The sequence below is a fragment of the Cervus canadensis genome, chromosome 22 (assembly GCF_019320065.1).
Source record: "Cervus canadensis isolate Bull #8, Minnesota chromosome 22, ASM1932006v1, whole genome shotgun sequence".
In the NCBI taxonomy this organism is placed as follows: Eukaryota; Metazoa; Chordata; class Mammalia; order Artiodactyla; family Cervidae; genus Cervus; species Cervus canadensis.
The window spans coordinates 43,991,361-44,012,353 of record NC_057407.1 but is presented as its reverse complement, the minus strand read 5'-3'; the positions used below and the strand labels follow the sequence as shown (position 1 = coordinate 44,012,353).

The 20,993-nt window shown below is 52.7% G+C and overlaps 3 protein-coding genes and 1 long non-coding RNA gene across 16 annotated transcripts in view; 2 read left to right on the top strand and 2 right to left on the bottom strand.

The window, feature by feature from the left end:
• SNRK (SNF related kinase) overlaps positions 1 to 4,666 on the top strand; it is a 66,378-nt gene extending 61,712 nt beyond the window's left edge. For all 7 annotated transcript variants that reach the window (XM_043442089.1, XM_043442096.1, XM_043442091.1 and 4 more), the window contains one exon: positions 867 to 4,666. In XM_043442089.1, coding sequence (XP_043298024.1) covers positions 867 to 2,091 — 1,225 coding nt within the window. In that variant the 3' untranslated portion in view covers positions 2,092 to 4,666. The remainder of the gene's footprint in view (positions 1 to 866) is intronic.
• On the bottom strand, positions 2,286 to 13,742 carry LOC122424387. The gene is made up of 3 exons (XM_043442134.1): positions 13,647 to 13,742; positions 12,271 to 13,425; positions 2,286 to 11,925 (listed from the first exon to the last, which is right to left on the bottom strand). Exons 1-3 carry the CDS (start codon positions 13,740 to 13,742, stop codon positions 11,920 to 11,922), a joined length of 1,257 nt encoding a protein of 418 aa, XP_043298069.1. The 3' UTR covers positions 2,286 to 11,919.
• ANO10 (anoctamin 10) overlaps positions 13,545 to 20,993 on the bottom strand; it is a 255,784-nt gene continuing 248,335 nt past the window's right edge. For all 5 annotated transcript variants that reach the window (XR_006264391.1, XM_043442100.1, XM_043442099.1 and 2 more), the window contains one exon: positions 13,545 to 13,902. Coding sequence is in view for 4 of the 5 variants with exons in the window: in XM_043442100.1 (XP_043298035.1) it covers positions 13,834 to 13,902 (69 nt within the window). In the remaining variant the exon portion in view is untranslated. The remainder of the gene's footprint in view (positions 13,903 to 20,993) is intronic.
• LOC122424353 lies at positions 13,902 to 20,413 on the top strand. Of its 3 annotated transcripts, none has more exons than XR_006264394.1 (4): positions 13,902 to 14,110; positions 14,449 to 14,615; positions 15,402 to 15,524; positions 15,720 to 20,413. It is a non-coding gene; the product is annotated as an uncharacterized LOC122424353 (long non-coding RNA). The 3 variants fall into 3 exon arrangements; XR_006264392.1 differs by having other exon boundaries at positions 14,449 to 14,802; XR_006264393.1 differs by having other exon boundaries at positions 14,449 to 14,802; positions 15,288 to 15,524.

Here is a 20,993-nt window from a genome sequence, read left to right as displayed (position 1 = left end):
TATGTCTGGGATAACATAATTGGTGTGAAGTGCAAGTGTCAGTGTAGCTGTGGCTGTTTCAGTGTCTCCTGCTCCCCCGGGCAGAGAGGGCAGTTGAGAGTTCCAGATGTTTATTCAAAAGAGGCTAGAGACCTCACTTTCGAAAGTCTTCCTTGGGCTACCAAGCAGTGTTCTTACTACTTGGGTGACTCAGGATTGGGAGTAAAATCAAAGTTCAAACAACAGTAGATTTTGCTGTTCAGAACTCCTGTGTGGTCATTAAAATATATATATACAGAGAGAGCAAGCTTATGGGGTGCATCATTTAATTGGTAAAGAAGAGATTTATATGTGCCAGTATTCACTGACTTTTCTCATCAGTAGTTTAAATCCATTAAACTATTTTTATTTTATTTTCTTAACACACCAACTTTTCACACCACCCTGTAAAATCTGGAGGACTAGAAATTTCAGGTGAATTTATTAGCAATACTATACCTACAGATTGTGATCTAAGACCAGAAGGAGCAAAACCTGTGTTCAGGTTTGACTCTGGTGATAACTCCCTTGTACTTTTAAAAAGGCTTTTCTTGTGGTATAAAACATTTATATAGAAGAGATGTTTGCCCCCTTTTTGACAGCTGTGATGAAGTTTTCATTTGATCAATAAGACAGAAACTGAACCACATGTGAGAACCACGTTTACCCTTCCAGTGTCCTTGTGATGTTTACAGGATGTTGAATGGGTCTGCAGGGCTGCTCTTTCTTTTGTTGCTTTCGTTTTCTTTATGTCTGTGGCTTTCATCCCAGTGTTTTATATATAAGGTACTTGAGTAAAGTCACATATTATTACATAGCTTTTCTTTTTCTCCCACTCTGTTACATAGGCAGTCCTGGCCAACCAAAATCGACGTGCCCCAGGACCTTGAGGATGACCTCACGGCCACTCCTTTGTCCCACGCAACTGTCCCTCAGTCTCCTGCTCGGGCCACCGACAGTGTCCTCAACGGGCACAGGAGCAAAGGGCTGTGTGACTCTGCCAAGAAGGAGGACCTCCCTGAGCTGGCGGGGCCCGCGCTGTCGTCGGGGCCCCCGGCCGGCCTGAAGGCCGCGGGCAGCGGGCGGAAGTGCCTCTTCCGGGTGGAGGAGGACGAGGAGGAGGACGAGGAGGACAAGAAGCCCATGTCCCTCTCCACCCAGGTGGTGCTGCGCCGCAAGCCGTCCGTGACCAACCGGCTGACGTCCCGCAAGAGCGCGCCGGTGCTCAACCAGATCTTCGAGGAGGGGGAGTCGGACGACGAGTTCGACATGGACGAGAACCTGCCGCCCAAGCTGAGCCGCCTCAAGATGAACATCGCCTCCCCGGGCACGGTGCACAAGCGCTACCACCGCCGGAAAAGTCAGGGCCGCGGCTCCAGCTGCAGCAGCTCGGAGACCAGCGACGACGACTCGGAGAGCCGCCGGCGGCTGGACAAGGACAGCGGCTTCACGTACTCTTGGCACCGCCGGGACAGCAGCGAGGGGCCCCCGGGCAGCGAGGGCGACGGTGGCGGCCAGAGCAAGCCGAGCCGCGGCGGCGGGGGCGCGGACAAGGCCAGCCCCAGCGAGCACAGCGCCGGCGGCGGCGGCCCCACGGGGGGCTCGGGTGGCGCCCCGGGCGGCACGTCGGGAAGCGCGCGCCGCTGCGCCGGGCCCGGCTCGTCCACGTCCACACAGCTGGCCGCGCGCGGTGCCGGGGAGCTGGTGGAGAGCCTCAAACTCATGGGCCTCTGCCTCGGCTCGCAGCTGCACGGCAGCGCCAAGTACATTCTCGACCCGCAGAGCGGCCTGTCCTTCTCCAGCGTGAAGGTCCAGGAGAAGTCCGCCTGGAAGATGTGCATCGGCTCCGCCGGCGGCGCGGCGCCCGCCCCGGCCGGGGGCGGCATGAAGTTCTTCTCCGACCACGTGGTGGACACCACCGCGGAGTTGGACCGGATAAAGAGCAGGAACCTGAAAAACAACGTGCTCCAGCTACCTCTGTGCGAAAAGACCATCTCTGTGAACATCCAGCGGAACCCCAAGGAGGGGCTGCTGTGCGCCTCCAGCCAGGCCAGCTGCTGCCACGTCATCTGAGCTCGGCGCGCCTCCTGCTCAGAGCGGGCAAGACCGGCTCACTCCACTGGTCCCCTTTCGGTTTTAAAAACTCTGTTAAAGCGGGCAGTTATTTATTACTTTCTCGTTTGTTCGCCTGACGACGTGACAAATGCATGGTCTTTGTGCATGCTGCTAGACACTACTTTTCTTTTCCAGCCGAAAAGTCTCGTGTCATTTTTACATTTATAATTTTAATGTGGATGATCAGGATTAAATTAAAATGTATATTTGGAACCTAATAACCATGGAGCACTTAGAAATTTGATGTTCTGCACTTAACTTAGAGAAAATGCTTTTCCTTGTGAAAAATCTAAATTCCCGCCCCAACCTTCAGTGACATGGAATCTCCGTGCTCTGAGGCACACTCTGGTGTCTGAGACAGAACCAAAGCAATAACCTTGTGACGCCGATAGGCCTGGGGCCCGCGAGCGTGGGGAGCCCGGCCTGCAGGCCCTGTGCAGAGCAGAGTGCAGCGAGCGTCTGCACTGACAACCGTAAAACCATGATTTCAGCATAACCCGCACCTGTTTGTCTTAAGCTATAGTGTGGAAACAGTTTGGGCTGTTAAAACTTAACTGAAAAAGATGTTCTTGTTTTGTAATAGGTGAGATAAAGTACATAGATTTATAAGGCAGCTTCCTCTGTAGTGGTCACAAGCAGACAATCTCATTTTGTAAGGTGATAAAGTGAACTGAAGATGTCTTAACTCGACTTCTAGAGTGTGTGTCTGTCTAACAGAACAAAGGGATGCTTGGTGTAAATTCCCTTGAGGAGGGCATACCCCAGGCTTCCTGGACAACCATGTAGGTAGAAGAAATGCTAGGGCCTAAATAACATGGAAGCAAAGGTGTTGGCAAAGTCAAAACCCCATTAAAAAAAAAAATTGGCATTTGATTTTTAGGACCTTGATAATTAGGTTGTCTGTTGTTAACTTCCATTCTTTTATGTCCTTTAGCTCAAGTACCTATGAAAATTGGCTGATTAAAAAGTATACATAAAAGGTTAAATACACAAACGGCCAACAAAAATGCACAAAGCCTGCTTTGTTTTTTGTTTTTGTTTTTTGCTGGAAGTGTTTTTTACCTTACCTTCCTGCCAAAACAATAATCAAAGAACTCTTGCTTTAAAACTACTCCTGTACAAGACTACTCTTGACCAGATAATCATCTTTCGTGGCTTTTATCTTGTAGGACACAGTTATCATTTTGGGAAGGGGCCAGATGCTACTTTTTCTTGCTGTGCCCAGAGGGTCTTAAAAGCAACGCTTAGTGACATTGGTTATAGGATGTGGCCGGTCCCTCTGGCTTTCTCATGCTCCCCAGCGTCCCGTCCTGTCTGAATGACGGTCGTCTGGTCTGTAGAGTGGACAGAGCCGTGAAGGACCGCATTCCATTGGTCACGGTTTCTCCAAGTGTACACCGACTCTGCTACTTTAGGATTCATGTATTTTACTCAGAACTCTGAATTTCACAGTATGCTTATTAACCTAAGTAAAGATGATACTCAAAATACCTATTTTACTTTCTAGACCTAGACTAGATAACGTTTAAGCTACAGCTCTAGTTCATTGTGATATTTATAATTGAAAGCTATGAGAATAGACGTGTGGGTGAAGCCATAGAACATATTTGCTTGAAATTTCTTGAGCAGGGATCTTACAAAGGGCCAGAAATAAGATGTGTGGTTCACATAGATAGTGAGCGTAACATCTGTATTAAACGTAGGAAAGAAGTTTATAAAGGGCATTGGCAATAAACTCTTTGTTGCAGCTGTTTTCCAAGTAATGTAAATACTTTTTCCTGTGATTATGTATAGCCTTGGAATGGCACCTTTTAACTAACCCATGTGTGTTTGGTTTTCAATCGTTTTTTATATTCAGATGTATATATGGTGCTCACTTCTAGGATCAGCAGTGTTGACCATTTACGCTGCATAGCTGTATCATAGCCTTATTAGTCGTGTGTGGTTGGTTGACCCTCTGGGTAGACAGATGTTAGTCTGAGTGGCGTCTTACTCCTTTGTTCATCAGTGAATGATTGTGCATGTGTTGTATGTCACAGTATGTCGTCACATAAAAGGGAGGGAGCAAATAACCATTACGTTAAGATAATATTGGACCAAACGACTTACTTGCTCTAAACAGTTTCTTGTGCCCCTTAACCTGTCTTCAGAAGTTAGAGTTACAGTAGTGTGTAAATTAAATATTGTGGAAAAACAATTAGTCTTGTATTTTTCTGTATGTGTGTGTATATATATATATACATTATATATATATATAAAATTATGTACTTCTGGCAGTTCTATCTGTATTTAAAGTTGTGACAATCTTGACACCGATTTTAAGAATAGCCGTGAGACTGAATCAAATTAAAGATGTCCCTTCCAAGTTAGGATCGATGTGTGTTAAGAGGGTACAGAATGATCAGCTGATTTTGGCTGGTTGCTTCCACTGCTGGTTGATTTTCCTCATTGTATAAACATTGACAGGTATGTGACAAATGGGAAAAAAAAAGTCCAAATAATAAAGTGGCATATTGGTGTTCAGCAATATAAACTGTGTCCCATGTTCTGTTTCTTCTCATGAACACAGCTGTGTGTAGTCCTGGCCTGGGTTAGACCGACGTTCTACATGCTATGTGCGCGCCTGCTTCGCCAGATGTGACTGAAAAAATGCAATCGCGACTGTTCTCACTTTAAACTCGGGACCACAAGTCTCAGGTGGGTGTCAGGACTGTCCGTTAATTAAACTGTATTTCCCCAATTATCTGCTTTCTTCACTCAACCAGTCACCATCCTCCCGATAAATAAACCAAAGCACTTATAACTGCCCCAAGCTCCCATTTCTGTCTTCCTACCTTGCTGTGTATTCACGTGCCCTGTTCTATCCACTTGCCCTGCTCTTTTTTCTGGTGGTGTGATTCCAAGTCAGCCCCTGCTCTTGCCCTTGAAGACTTCACAGGTGTCAGGGAGACAGACCCGAGGACCTTGTCATTCTTTTCTTCGCCTTGCACCATCAATCTTTGCTTTTCCATTGGATCATTCCTAACAGCAAACAAAACAAACATGATTTTATTCCCCTTTCTTAGCAGTGTTTCTGTCCTCTCTCTAGCCGTTGTCGCCTTTTTCTCCTTCCTCTTCTCTCTGAACCCTTCCAACGAGGCAGTGCTGCAGTCACCCCACCAAAACTGCTTTGCTCAAGGTCAGCAGTGATCTCTTCCCTCTGCTAAACCCAACAGTCAGTTTTTAGAAACAGCTTTGAGATGTAATCCTCACACCACATAATCCACCTATTTACATTTTACAGTTCAGTATATTTTAGTAAATTCAGAGTTGGACAACCATAAACCCAAACAGAAACCTCGTACCCTTTAGTACATTCTCCCTTTATCTTCAACTTCTGCCCAGCCTCGGCCAGACAAACCCTGATCCAGTGGTGAGTTCCAGTCCCACGTTAGCCTTTAATAAGGAATCGTCCTTGCAAACTTTGCATTGCTCAGGACCCGACTTCTCCCTTGCTGCTCTTCAATCCGTTAGCTCCACAGTCTCCCAACTGCTAAACCTGGAATACCACAGGATTCAATTCTGGATCTTTTCTGTATCTACACACAGTCTCCTGATGATCCCATTCAGTCTTTGTGCTGACAGAAAGCCCAAAATATATTTAGCCCCCATATCTCACAGGAACGCCAGATCCCAACTACCCATTTGATTTCTCTCCTTGGATGCGTCTGATAAGCAAGTCAATTTGTACAAGTCCCGAACGCCTTCCTAATCCCCCTCAAACCTTTACCCTCCTAATGCTGCCCATCTCATAAGACAACTTTGAATCTTCATTTGTTCTGCACAAGTCAAATATCTTGGTGTCAACACTCACTCTTTGATCCCAGCATCTAATCCATCAGCACATCTTATTCATCATTCAAATATTGACACCTCACTGCCTCCACTTTTAACATTCTGGTCCATGACACCATCATAACTTGCCTCTTAGAGTTTCACCAATTTTGCCCTTGTCTCTTTTCTTCATGCAGCATTGTGAGTGATCCTTCTAAGCGCTAAGTCATGTCATGTTTTAAAAGGGGTTTAATTTCCAAACATTTGAGGATTTTCCACATAAGTTCCTGTTACTAATTTCTAGTTTAATTGTTTTAGTCAGAAGTTGTCCTTTGTGCAACTTAAGGTTTTTTAAATTTACTGAAATTCGTTTTATGGCCCTTACCAATGGCCTGTCTTGGTGAATGCTTATGTGATTACTTGAGAAGTGCTGCTGTTGATGCAGTGTTCCGTATGTTCTGTACGTGTCAGTAATTAAGTTGGTTGGTAATGGTATTCACGTCTTCTGTATCCTTACCGATTTTCTGCCCCATATAAATTACTGAGATAGGAGTGTTGACATCCAACTGCACTTGTGGATTTGCCCATTTCTCCTTTTAATTCTATCAGTTTCATGTTACAAATTTTGAAACTCTGTTGTTAGAGTAAAGATTGTTAAGTCTTCTTGAATTGATCCCTTTCATCATTAGGAAGTGTTCCTCTTTATCCCTAGTAAATAATTCTTTATCCTGGAGTCTGCTTTGTATGATAATGAGAAAGCCGTTCTCTTTTTTCTTTTATACTTATGGGAGTATATTTTATTTTTAGCTCTATATTATTTTTAGCTCTATATGTATCTTTATATTTAAAATGAGAGTTTAGGGGTTTTTTTGGCAGTCCTTTTATAGAAAGCATGTAGCTGGGTCTTGCTTTTCTGTCCAGTCTGCAAGTCTTTGCCTTATATTTAAAGTAGAGGTCCCCAACCCCTGGGCCACAGATGGGTACCAGTCTGTGGTCCTTTAGGAAAAGGGCCACACCAGCAGGTGAGTGGTGAGCAAGCAAGTGTATTTGCTGTATTTATAGCCGCTCCCCATCGCTCACATTACCTCCTGAGCTCCTCCTCTTGTCAGATCAGTGGTGGCCTTAGATTCTCGTAGACTTAGATTCTCGTAGAAGTGTGAACTCTACTGTGAACTGCACACTCAGAGGATCTAGGTTGCGTGCTCCTTATGAGAATCATCATGAAACCATCCCCCCTTAGCCCCCTCACCAATCTTTGGGAAAATTGTCTTCCACGAAACTGGTCCTTGGTACCAAAAAGGTTGGGGACCACTGATTTATTCAGACCAGTTAGTTTTAGTGTAATTGTCAACATAGTTGAGTGTAAATCTATCTTCTAATTGTTTTCTACTTGACTCATCTTTGTTTTTCTCTTATTTACCATCTTCTTTTGGTTTAACTAGCACTTTTTATTGGCTAATTGGCTATGCCTCTCTCCGTTTTTTAGTGGTTGCTGTTGGGGGGGCAGTGTGGGTGTGTATGGTAGACTGATTTTATACAAACGTAATCTACCTTAATGCTCCTTATAGAATATAATGTTACAACTCTACACTTCAATTTTTTTCCTCTTCTTTTGTTGTCATTTTATTTTTATACTTGCACACATGAGTTTGTTTTAGGCAGTTTTCTTTTTAAGAGATGAAATGGGGGGAAAGTCTTTTATTACCAAAATCTTTGTTGATTCCATCACTCTTCATTTTCTTGTAAAAATCTGCATTTTGGTATTTTCCTTCTGCCTGTAGAACTTTAAATTTGTAATATTACAGGTCTGCTGACAATATATTCTGATAGCTTTTGCTTGTCTGAAAACACATTTGTACTTCATTTGTGAAGGATATTTTCATTGGGTATAGAATTCTAGCTTTTTTATTGCAGTGCTAGTCACTATGAATTTCACTTTGTTGAATGCTGGATTTTGTACTCATGTAAAAAGTGCTGGATTTCATTTTGGCATGGGGTTATTTGCAGTTGTTCTAGTTTGGGTCTTGCTTTTAAAGTGTTAGGACAGATCCAGAGAGGTCTTTTAGGACTGACTTGCCCATGACGGAGGCACTGCCCTTGTAAGCAGTCCACCAAAGTCTTTCCACTCTGTCTGGGGCAGCAGGAGTTCTTCCCAGCTTCGCGTAAGTTCTCAGTGTCAGTCAGTCTCCTGCCTTCCTGGGGCTTCTTTCTCCAGCTTCAGGTAATTTTCTACCTGAAAATGTGTATTGATCAGCACTCAATCTTAGGCCACAGTTTCTGGTGCACAAGGCTTGCTCTTTGTGCCAGGGATACGCCAGACTTCAGGCCCCCTCTGCCCTGCAGTCCAGCAGGGATTGGGTCCCTCAGAGTTGTGGGCCTGGCGAGGGATAGTTGAGAAGGGGATGTGGGATCTGGTCTTTCTGGAGCTAATAGAAGCCAGGTGCATTGTGACTGCTGGGGAGTCACTTGTACTCCGGACATCTCTCTCCCAGCAGAGTGCCAAAGGTTGGCAAGTAAGAAGAGGAACAAACTGGAATCTTGGTCCTTGTGAGTTCATGATGCCCTTGGGGAAGAAACAGGGCTTCCAGTTAGCAGCAGACGCCCATCTGAGATGGTGACGGGTCCCAGGGCGCTGCTGGGAGGTGCTCCTGGGAGTTCCAGGAACGGGGGAGTCAGGGAGGGGGTACGGGAGGCAGAGGGGAGGAGGGTGGGGAGTGCAGAAGCGGAGCTGGGCAGGATTCGAGCCCAGAGTTCCTGTGCGAGCCACGGGGGAGAGAACAACCCACTGTTCTTCTTGACTGCGTTATCCCTTCACAGAGACTCCAGAATTTGTGGATTGGGAGCCTGGAAGAATCAGAGGACCTGGGGGCATGGCTAGAAAGAGCATTGCTGGGTGGAACAGCAGCATTAGGGTGGGAAGAAGGCAGAGTCAGCGTCCCACTGTCACTCCGGGAACCCTGCTCAGAAGGGCCCTGTCTCGGTTTAATGCTCTCCTCTTAGTTTGTTGTTCTGAGATTCTTGAAACTTTTTAAGAGGGGCTGTGCATTCATTTTGCCCTGGGCCCTGCAGGTTATGCACCAGGCTGAGGGGTTAGGTCTGTATTCTGCAGGTGTGAAGGAGGTGGCCTCAGCCGTGAGGATGGGAGGCTTTGGCGAGAGCACAGGCCCAGAGAGAGCAGCCAAGGCTAGAGGCAGAAGCCTGGGGGCTGCCCCCCGTGTGGGGCTGAGAGGAAGCCTGAGGACGCCAGGAGTGGAGCCGCAGAGCGGGAGAGCAGCAGGCGAGCGCTGAGGCCGCGGCCAGGTGCTGGGGTGAGCGGGGCGAGCAGCGGGGCTGCCCGAGGCGGGGCAGAGCTGGCCGGGGAGGCAGTGTGTGGGCGTTACTCGGCGCGCCCCCAGAAAGGGAGGGGCAGGCCGGCCGTGGGGACATGTTCTGGAAGGCATGGGGTCTGCCTGTGGGCACAGCGCTGATCTCACCCCGGAGCTCGCCCCAGGGCACCTCCTGCTTGGGGAGAGATGAGACGGTGGTTGACCTCTGACCTTCCAGAAGGCTGGGCAAAGCCCTATTAAACCTGTGGGCTCTGGGCTCCACTGTGAACCACACTAGAGCTCTTACATGGCAGATTTCTGTGCATCTCATCACCTTTCTAACTCCTGAACTGTTCCAAATTCGGTGACACATCTGGTCCTGAGGGCAGCATGTTACCCTCGTGAAGAGAAGGATCTAGACGCAGGGTGAGACCTGGTCTCGCAGCGTGTCCTGGGGGTTCCAGCGGCTGAGGCTCCCCTGGGACCCGCCACCTGGGAACAGGCTGGGCTGAGGAGCGGGGTCTGGGCCCCGGGAAGCTTGTGGTGTGTTAAGCGGCACCTTGTTTTGGGCTCGTGTTCTGGGGCTGGAGGGGCAGCGGCCGCTGTCATTGGCTCTTCAGCCTCCCTTAGGGTGGAAGCCCTTGTTTTCTATGTTTATGGCCAGACAGCTATGTAAAGGGCAGCGTGGATCTGTGTCTGCACCATGATTTTCCTGGTACTGAGCAAATGACAGTCTTCACACCTGGGGCCGGCCATGCCGGCCTGTGCCTGTGCTGGGGGCGGGGGTGCCGTGCCCCCCCGGAGCGTCAGCAGACCGGACTTAGCTGGCTGTGCCTTCCCCGCGTCCTCCCACAGGAGGTGATAGGTAGTGGCAGGAGCTGTGTTCTCCTGTCCCTGGGGGAGTCCGCCAGCACCCAGGAAGGTCTGGAGAGGAGGCCACACGTACGTGGTCCTCGTGATCTGCGCCGCAGCTCAAGGAAAGCCACCACCGTCCCTCTTCTCGGTCAGTTGACGGCTGAGACTCACAGACCCCTGAGCAGGGAGCCCAGCGCCCCCTCCCTCCCGCAGAATGCGGCTCCGCCTCTCACCCGCCCAGTTAGCCAGGGGCTTCCTGAGGGGTTGTGGGGGGCGTGGGTCATCAGTGATGGAAAGCGGACTGGAAAGTCTCTTTGGTCAGAGAGTTCCAGACCAAACTGCCAAAACCCCGTTGCTCAGGCCTGGGTGGTGGCGCCAAGCGTCGCACTGATCAGGGTGCAGGTTCTCTTGGGGGGTCTGCAGCTACACGCTGCGGCCCAGCTGCTGCCGCCGGTCACACTGCCCCCCCCCAGGTGCCGGCCTTGGCTGGGGCTCCTCCTGACTTGACTCTCAGAAAGCTGGGATGAGCAGCGTGCCACACCCTCCCCCAGCACCTACCTCTGCAGCCAGCAGAGACCACACACAGGCCTCTGGTTAGGCCGGGGGGAAGGCTGGCGCCCCGAGGCTGACGGAGAGGCCCGAGGACCCAGCCGCCCCCACGGAGGGGCCACGGCTTCCCTCCAGTCCCTGGTGGCCCCAGCTTCTGTCAGGCCCCTTCTCTTCAGGCCACCCTAGGGTGGGGCACGGGGACGGGGCCCGTGCTTGGGCCTGGCTGAGCAGCTCACAGCTCACCGTTGCTGTCCTTGCGGGGCCGGGAGTAAACCTGGGTGAGGAGGCGTCTGGGGCCCAGGGTTCCCGTTCTTGTTGGTCGTTTCCTGCCGGAAGCGGGGCTGGAGCTCAGGGTCAGGATCGAGGAGAGAGCTGGGCTGTGCGCCGTCCTGGCCACGCCGCTGAGGTCGGGGAGGTCACCAAGGTCCCTGTGGCTCAGCTTCGTCTATAAAACAGGCGGGAGGAGAAACCGGAGCTTGGCGGGCATACCGAGGGCGGCAGGGGCTCCAGGCTGCCAGCCTCACGGGAGGGCTCGGCATGCCTAACCGTTTGCTTCTGGTTTCGTGCCTAAAACCAGAGGACACAGATTTGTTCTCAGGTCTGAGCTGCTGGTGGGGAGTGAGGGAGTGTGGCCACCAGCGGGGAGGGAGCGGGCCACTACCTGCCCCCACCCCACCCAGGCCTGACCGTGGAGAGCAAGGCGGCGCCCATCGGTCGCTGTTGGCCCGGCCCCAGCAGGTGTCAGCGGCAGAACTGAGCGTCCTGCTGGTGGCGTGAGAGGGGGCAGCTTGGCTGAGCGGTGAATCCGGCAGGGCCCACTGGCAGCGTGCGGACTTGGGGAGTCTGGACCTCACGCCCGAGGGAGGCAGGTGGAGGGAGGCAGTCAGGGGAGGCTGTGGGCTCCGCCTGGTCTCCAGGGGCCTCCATGCGGCTGCGCCCGCCTTGCTTGGCTCAGACCCCCCCAACAGGGAGTGGACGGCGTCACCTCTGTCCGGGGCTCCTCCCCGGGGACCTGCCCACGCAGAGCCGTCTGGTGACCTGGCTTGGGTCCGGAGACCCCAGGTCACTGCTGTGTGGATGAGGCCTCGCACGCCCTCTGAGAACCGAGGGGGCTGTGTGCCCGGGGGGCTCCGCACTCCATCCGCCTGCTCCCTGCTTGGTCGGGACACACTGTTGGGGTCTCCTCCCAGCACTGTTTGTTTATGGGTTCGGCTCCACCTCGGGGGGTCTTCTCTGTTTCAGGCAGGCGATGCCTCAGCTCCTGTCAGCCCTGTGGGAAAAGGCGGGCTAGGAGAAGCGGGAGGGGGCGCTCACCGTGGGTGTCGGGGAGGACAGGGGCACGGGGGACGACCTGTGGGTCACCCCAGGGGCCGGAAGCAGCAGAGCCAGGCGGGGGGAGCACGAGGGTCCCAGGGCTAGCAGGGCGGGGGGCTGGGTCTGAGGCTGGCCTGGGGCTCATGGGGTGAGGCCGGGAGGAGGGGACGGGAGGGGGCCGAGCTGGGAGGAGACAGAGCTCGGGGGCGAGGGGTCGTCCGCGTCACACACGTGAGCCCGGTGTGCTGCGGGACAGGGTCCCCCGGGTCTGTCTCGGGTCAGTTACGGTGACGACCATCACCTGTGAGGCACCGTGGTCTGTTCCAGCCCTGCTTCTGGCCGCCTGCCAGGAGCCGGATGCCACCCTCTCTGAGCACAGGACGCAGACGAGTTGCGGGGCCTGGCGGGCCCACGCGGATCCGCTTCCTGCCAGCCCCGTGGACACCACTGGAGCGGCTCCCAGGCCCGTCCTCTCCGCAGCCCCGGAATGCGCCCCAGTGGAGGTAGGTCCTGTGCGTCCAGGCTGCCCCCCGGGTCCCCTGTGCCCCGAGCAGGACTGCCTTAGTGCTGGCTGAGAGATGGGTTCTGCCAGGTCAGGCTGAGGAAGGGCAGGGCAGGGCAGGCTTCTGGGAAGGACAGTCGCGTGCAGGGAGCCTGGGTCCACGCTGATGTGGGGCGGGGAGGGCCGCCAGGAGCAGCTGGGAGCCCGCAGGTGGGAGATGAGCCCATGGGGTCCACACCCCGAACCCCCCACCCAACTGTGCTCATGTGACTGTCCCCAAAGCCCACTCTGGGGGAGATGGAGTTGGGTCCAAGGACCCACCTGAACTTTCTCCTTTCCCAGGAAACACGGGGCACCCTGGCTGGGACTGTGGGGCGGCTCTGGGGAGCTCAGGACTGGAGTGGAAGCTACCAGTCCCTGGTGTTCTGACCCGGGAGCGTGTTCTAGAAAGCATCCACCAGGGAGGACTTGTGCTGTGGAGGGGGCTGAGCCCAGGTTGGGCAGGGCAAGGCTGACCACGGGGGTCCACACTGGTAAAGGTGGGCTGGCAGGACCCCCAGAACAGCCACACAGGGCAGACAGGAGAGTCAGGCTTCCAAAAACCCGTGTGAAGCAGGTCTGCTGCAGCCACCCCCGTCTGGATGAGAAGGTGGGGATCGAGGGGCCGGGCCCCGGAAGGAGGGAGACTGGTTGAGACCGCCTACCCTCCCCGTCTTCCCCTGACCGGTGGCAGCGCCCAGCTTCCCACAGGAAGGTCCCGCTGGCCACGATGCCCGGCTTCGCAGGCCCCGTGGGGCAGGGCTGGCTGGGCCCTGGGGTGGTTTGAGCAGCCGTTGGTGGGAAAGGAAGCCAAGGCGGGCTGGGGACCGCTGCGCCTGTGAGGGCACCACAGCTCCTCGGGCACCCCGCACCCCCACCCAGCTGTGTCCCAAGCACCCGGGGCTTCCGCAGGCTCTAGCAGAGGCCCAGCCTCCAGGCGGGCCCGGCCCGTGGCTCCCCTCAGGGCCCCCCATTCCACGACCGGGTGCAAAGCGGGGGGGCTGCTCTGTCTACACACACGGAAGGAGACGTCAGACGTGCATGGGGCCTTTAATAGCTCGGTGGGCAGTTTCTGTCGATGAAGGTTTGTGAACTTATTGCAGGACAGAGCCAGGAGTGTGGAAACGCCGTCTCACTGGCGCCTGTTCTCCCAGCGGGGGCTCGGCTGGATGCCACCCCCATCGGCCAACAGTCACCCTGAGGATGGTGTGCGGAGCTGGTGGCTGGTCCATATGCGAGGCTGGGCCCTGGTGGCTCTGGAGCAAGGTCAGGCGGCCGGAGTGGGTGTGGGGCTCGGGCAGGAGCCTGGAAGTGGGCCCACCCTCAGGGCACCTTCTCCTTCCCGCCTTCCCTGCACTCCTCTTTCAGGTTCTCGGCTGTGAGCTTCATCTGCTGTTGAGAGAACAGGACATGGTGAGCCCCGCGAGCCTGGGTGGAGGCCCTCAGGGTGCCCCCCAGCGCACACTCCGTGGGAGACGCCTGGCACTGCTCCTTCAGGTCCGGGGACGCACACTTGGAACTGAGGAGCCGGGACCACTGACGCGGCCCGAGGCGTCCCGCGAGTCCGGAGCCTGTTTCTGACCCAGAGGAGGGGGAAACGGTAGGTGTGGGTGGAATGTGTGTGTGCGCCCAGCTCAGCGGGGCTTTTACAGACACTGAAGTGAGAAGCAGCTGGCACCTCCTCCCCCCTGGACCTCCAGGAGAAGGCGGGGAACCACGGGCTGGGGGCTGGAGCCTGATGTGGGGCCAAGTCCGTGCTCTGCCCCTGCACACTGAGTGACCTCGGAAGTGTGGCCGCTGAGCCTCGTGTCACACACGCTCCGTGGGTGAGAGGTGCACACCCTGCAGGCTGATGCTGGGGTGACCACCCCTGAAGCCCCTGGCCCAGAGCAGAGGCCCCAGAAGAGCGGACGTCTCACCAGCCCTCTGTCCCAACAGCCACATCCAGGAGCATCGGGGACACCCTGTGAAGGCTCAGAGGGACGTGTCCGAGGAAGGGGCCTGCACCCAGGACCACGGCCTGTGAGGAGGGAGCGTTCCGGCTCCAGTCCTGGGGCCCCACCCGGCCGTGGGGCCTGGACGCCTCTGCCGTGGGCGCTGGAAACGTGAGCATAGCTCTGCACGGTTGACTGAACCAGTTACGCCTTTGGAATCTGACTTCACACACACACAGATTTTTGATAATAACTTATCTGAGCACAAACACGGCTGGGGCCTGGGAGCCCTGATGCCACACGTCTGGACACGACGCACACTCCCTCCGCTTTTGGGGAGGAGACCCCTCTGCAGACAGTAAGCTCCGCTCTGAAGGCCCCTCTAGATCGCCAGTAACTCAGGAGGCCCCCTTCACTCCAGACAGTCCTCATCTCTCTTGCCCTGGGTTTAGGAGACCTTTCAAATGTCTTTTCATGAGAGAGAAAAAGGGGTTGGGGGACAGAATTTGACGAGTAGCCATCAGAAATTAAAATCTAAACTGATGAGGATAAAATATTCCCAGGTTTCTCACAGAATCATACAGCCAGGAGTCCTCCTCCACATGGGAAGGAAAATCATAATGAGGTGTTTTTTTTTTAAAGTCTTTATCGAGTTTGTTACAATACTGCTCCTGTTTCTATGTTATGGTTTTTTGGCCAAAAGACATGTGACCTTAGCTCCCTGACCAGGGATTGAACCTGCATGCCCTGTCCTGGAAGGCGAAGTCTTACCCACTGGACTGCCAGGGAAATCTCCACAATGGGTTTTAATGAAACGAGTTTTGATTGAAAGGCGCCTCTGAGGTTCCCCTTCAGGTGCAGACAGCAGCCCCCATCTGTGTGTGTGGCTGGGGATAAGCCCTCTCCCCTGAACAACCCTGCTGCAAGTGACCTGATTCCGGAGATGCCTTTTTCCAGCTCCAAGGCCTGGGAAGAGACTCTGAACCCACCGGGCTGGGTGACCCCCACCTGCAGTGCCTGGCCTGCTGAGGGCAGCTCCTGAGGGCAGGGTCCACACTGGACTGCGTGGCTGGATCAAGGGTAGGGACCTCAGCTGGGACCCTCCATCCCCTCGGCCCCTGGGTTGGGCCATCCCTCCCCCGACCTGGCTCCCACCCCAGGTCCCGCAGGGCTCCATCTATCTCATGGGCTTTGTGATCCCCAAAGGCCACATTGCCCGTGGTGGGTGAGGAGCTGGGGCTCAGCCTGTCTCCCCTTTGTCTTTCACACCCCCAGCTGGATATGCTGAGCAGAGAGTAGGACCAGACCTTAAGACCCTAAAGACAAACCAAAGAGGAAACACACTGCCACAGCCCGCCTGCCCAAGGTGAAGCGTTAAACCGCGTGAGAGGTCAGTGAGCGACGCGCCGGCCTTTCCTGCACAATCGGGGCAGGTCTCCACGGCTGCTGCCTGAGAGATGGGGTTAGAGGCCACGTGGCCTTGAGACGGCTCCCCCGGGTCACCCAGTTGCTCTCACTGCTCACAGGTCTGCATCCCCTCACAGTGTGCGGTCACGGAACTCCTAATGAAACTGCCCACTTCCTCCTCGCCTTCCAGCGAAATGGGTGGCTTTAGCAGAACTAACTCTAGAAGCATAAAAGTTCTGATCTGAAGGAACCTTGATGATTATTTGGTGCCGTGGTCCCTGGACCTTGTTAAATGCATACTCAGTCCCTCCCTGAGATGATAAAATGCCATCATGATGGTTTGTAGAGGGAGCCAGGACTCTCTGAACTTTACCAGGCCCTCCAAGTTCCTCCATGGACAAACCCAGGCCTGGCAGTCTGATTTGTGGTCTGCCATCTTTTACCAGAAAGCAAACTGGGTCACTGGGCAGGTCCAGACCACAGTCCATGCTGAGAGTGCTGGGGTGGACCCCACAGCACCCCAGCCTGCCTCCCGCAGCTCAGCTGTTTGGTGAGGGCGCTTCAGCTGCCCGGCTGAAGAGGGTGGGGTGGGAAGGAGCAACCTCATTCCCTTAAAAAAATAGATGGCTTCTTTGGGGATTCTTTAGAATCAAAACCTTTAAAAATATAAGCAGGGTAATAGTGCTGACTTCTTCCCCATTAAGAAGCATCAGAATGAAGAGCAAACGAAAATTTCCTCAACTCACAAGTCATTAAAACACTCATGGTTCCAAATTATTCTTTAAAAAGCACAGATTGATTTTTGGCATCATTATTAGCAATGATTATACAAGCAGACCTGGTACTGTGCTTCGCAGGTACTGGTTTTTGGTTGTTTTTTTTTTTTTAAACACACTGAAGGTTTGTGGGCAGTCCTGTGTTGAATGAACACTTCTGTGATGGCATTTCTTGAACAGCATTATTTTTTAAGGTTATGTACATTGTTTTTTTTAAGACATACTGCAATTGCACTTAATAGACTACACTACAGTGTAAACATTACTTTTATATACAGGAGAAAAAGAAAAATTCACAACTTGCTTTACTGCAGTGGTCTGGAACCAAACCCGCAGTATCTCGGAGGTCTGCCCCTTAACAGGAACCGCCTCACTAAGCGTGTTGGCCAAATGTGCGGCTTCACCTGAGACACGGTGAGTGACAGGACCCCTTTCCCTGCGGAGAAGTAGAGAAGTGCTGTCCGAGACCTGCACTGCTCCGCACGTCCGCAGACACGGCCTTCCCCTCCCAGACACGTGGCTGCAGACTCCCTCGCTGAGCCCACGGTCACTTTCGGGATCCTTCTCTTCACCTGACTCGGGAAGTCAGTTTGGTAGCAGCTGCTCTGTTACCCCTTCCCCCAGAAGGACCCTGTGTGTTCCTCTCCCCCGAATGCTGCAGGGCACCACCCCTGCTTCCCCTGCCCCGTCCATTCTGATTTAATGGGGGGCATGGGGGTTAGGAAGGCTCCCCTGGGTGATTTTCTCGTGCAGCTGGGGTGGAGAAGCACTACCTGGAAAGAAGCCACTTGGGCAGGTAAGGTGGGGGGGTGTGAAGCGGGCAGGAGGGGAGCAGGACCGGGGCCTCCGTTGTCCACAGCTCTGCCCGTGTCACTAGCTTGAGATCGTGCAGTTAGACTCAGGACAGACTAAGCAAGGGTCTGCTGTTCAGTGAAGAAAGGAAGTAGAGAGCAGGCCTTCTGACGTACCTGTCTTCACAAAGGTGAGCTTTGTCTGAGAGACCTAGAGACAAGTCCCTCCAACGAGCAGCACCTCCAGTCTCCCCGCTCAGCCCCAAACCCGAGACGTCACCACGGATGGCTCCCTGCCCCTCCCCGTCAGGCCCGGTGGCCTCTGCCTGCCACGAACACCGCCTCCTCCCACTTCAGGACTGTTGCCCCTCCTGCCCTGAAACCACCTCCCAGAAGCCCCCACCCGTCTCCAAAGGCAACCCGAGCCATGTTTAGAACAGGGGGCCAGAAACATGCCACTTGAGGGGCTTCCCGAAGACTCGGGGCTAAGACTCAAGTCCCCCTTTTCTCTCTCTCATCCTGCAGCCTTGGCTCTGCTCCCCAAGCACCAGCTCCTTCCCCGTCTGCCTCACCCACCCTGCCACTGAGCTCTGCCCTTCAGCCTGGCTCCTCCCGGAACACTCAGCCCGGAGGACGCGTCTCCATCATGTCCCCCTCTCCTGTAACTCCTGGACTGTCGGGTTCTCTGTTTTCTGTGGAATGTCCAGCGTCTCCTCTCCTGACTCCACCCCAGGGCCTGCAGGAGCCCGAGAGAGGACAGCGAGAACAACAGGGGTAAGTGAGACACCCACCTTCCCAAAGTTCGCATCATTTTCTGAACCCAGCCACATGTCTGGGACCTCAGAGCACACGCCATGACACGGGCTGTACGTCAAGTGCCAGGACGTCAGAGTACAGCTGGTGGCCTGGCCTGGTAACCGTGCAGACCTGGGTCCAGCCACGCAGGTTCTCTCCTGGTGGGGACAGGTCTGTCAGCTCCCTAAGCCTTCAGGGACGGCTCTGGTGAAGGGAAGGGGGATCTGCAGATAGAGCTGGGGGAAAGAGGATGATGGGAAAGTCGCCTGATATCAGCTTGGTCCCTGCTGGAAGCCAAGAAAGTCCAAACCCAGCTCCCCCACCCAGTGAGGTGTGGTGTCCACAAGTTCAGTAACTGCATGAGCTGACCCTAAGTGTCAGTTTGACTTAAAACTAATGTCTACTTAAATCGTTTGGAAGGAGGCGATTGAGGTGGTGAAGTAGAAGAATGCAGAGTTCACTCCACCCACAAATACATCAAAACTACACTTAAAACTGGAACAATTTTCACAGAACACCAGCTGAGAGCAGGCAGATCTCAAATACCCAGTGCTGAAAGAAAGACCCCCATGTAACCTGGTAAGACTAAAGGAAAAATCCGGGGCAGGGAGAATGCAGGTGGGGCCTGCGCCCCAAGGGAGGGAGCTGTGGAAGAGGACAGGCTTCCTCACCTCGGGACCCTCCCATGCCAGGACAGAGGGGAGGCTGCAGGGGCCTGGACTTTGCCCACGAGGAATGTGCACTGGCTGCCAGCAGAGAGAGGAACCGAAACTCCCAGCAGCCGCATCCCCGCACTCCCCAGCCCAAGACCCACGCCTGCTGTTGGGCAGTGCCTGGGACTGAAGCTCGGGCGGACACACCCGAGGCGGGGATTTGGTCTGGTGGTGTGGTCCAGAGTGCGGGTCTGCCCTGCAAGCCTTGTTGTCAGCGTGCTCACGGTGAGTGTTAGCATGCCAGAGGCAGGTGGAGCGGACGCACAGACGGGGTCAGTCTTGTGGCTGTGCGTGCTGGGTGGCGGGCAGCGTCTCAGAGTTGCCTCTCCCAGCGGGAGCGCTTCAGTCCCACCTCCCTCTCGCTGCAGCTCAGAACTGGGTCTGGGGGCTTCTACTCCAACAACTGGGGAGCAAACGGGGCAGTGACCAGCACAGAGCAAAGAGAAGGCCCTGATCATCACAGCACCAGGCACACCCCACCCCCCATCAAGGGGACAGTGGCCAGCATAGCCTGCGCCAAAGCCACAGCTGGTGTCCACAACAAATACAGCCTTTGCACCAGAAATACTAGTGTGACATAGTTCTACAGAGGGGTGGTCCCACATAAACATGGTCTTTCAGGACCATAGTACATCACTGTTTCTCCTAAATTTATAAAGAAAAAGAAATACATATAAAATGAAAAAGTAGAGGAACTACTCCTGCTTAAGAGAAATTCGCTGAAAGAACAAACAGACCTTTCCAGTCTAGCAGGCCCCCAAGTTCAAAAGGGAGGTAATAAAAATGCTGAAGTAATTAAGAAGGCTATCAGTAGAAATGTAGATCCTGTAACAAGGAACTAGAAACCATAAGGAAGAGCCAGTCAAAATCAGACAACTCAGCTGCCAAGGTTAAAAACCAGCAAACTAAGTAATTCAGAAGAACCAATAAGTGACCTGTAACAGAAATCACCCAATCAGAACAGCAGACAAAGACAGATGAAAAAAATGAAAGAAACACATTAGGTATATAAGATAATACTAAAGCATGCCAACCTATGCATTATAGGAATTTCAGGAGGAAGAGAAAGGGAAAAGTGGATCAAAAATATATTTGAAGAAATTACGGCTGAAAACTTCCCAAACCTGAAGAAGGGAAAAAGGTATCCAGGTGAAAGAAACAGAGTCCCAAACAGGATGAATCCATACGGACCCACACCAAGATGTGTCATAATGAAAATGCCAAAAGTTAAACAGGATTTTAAAGGCAGCAAGAGAAAAAGGTCAGTTACAAGGGAGCCCCCATAAGGCCACCAGCTAATTTCTCTGCAGAAGCGCTGAATGTGTCTTACCACTCTCTGGCCTGCAAAGTCCTGAAAGGGAAAACTCTGCAACCTAGGACACTATTCAGAAAGATAATCATTTAGAACAAAAGGAGAGGGAAAGAATTTCTCAGACAAGCAAAAACTGCAAGGATACAGCAATACTAAGCCTATCCTAAAGGAAACACTGAAAGGTGTTCTCTAAATAGAAAATAAGCAAGAACTTATAGGAAAGGGAAAGTCACATTAGGAAAGGCAGATACATAAAAGGATTGAAGATCAGTTAAATAAGTCAGCATATAATCAATTTCACACACAAAAAATCTATCAACTACAAGATGTAATTTTGTGATTTTTTGTGATTCATCAGAATCACAAAATGTGGAGGAGGGGAGTAGGAAAATGTGCATCTTTTACAATGTAGAGCAAACAATGCACATGGACTATCAGTCCAAAGCAAGCAGACATGATAATAAATGAGATAATTAATGAATTTGAAAACCAGGGCAACCACAAATCAAAAACATACACTAGACTCACAAAAATCATTAAGAACTCAAGCATAATACAAAAGAAAATTATCAAGCCACAAAGGGAAGAAAAGAACAAAGAAGAAATATAAAATCAACTGGAAAACAAGGTTTAAAATGTCAACAAATACAGACCCATCAATAAATACTCTTATATGTCAGTGGACGAAATGCTTTGATCAAAAGACACAGAGTGACAGACTGAATAATGAAACAAGAACCTACAAGGTGCTGCTA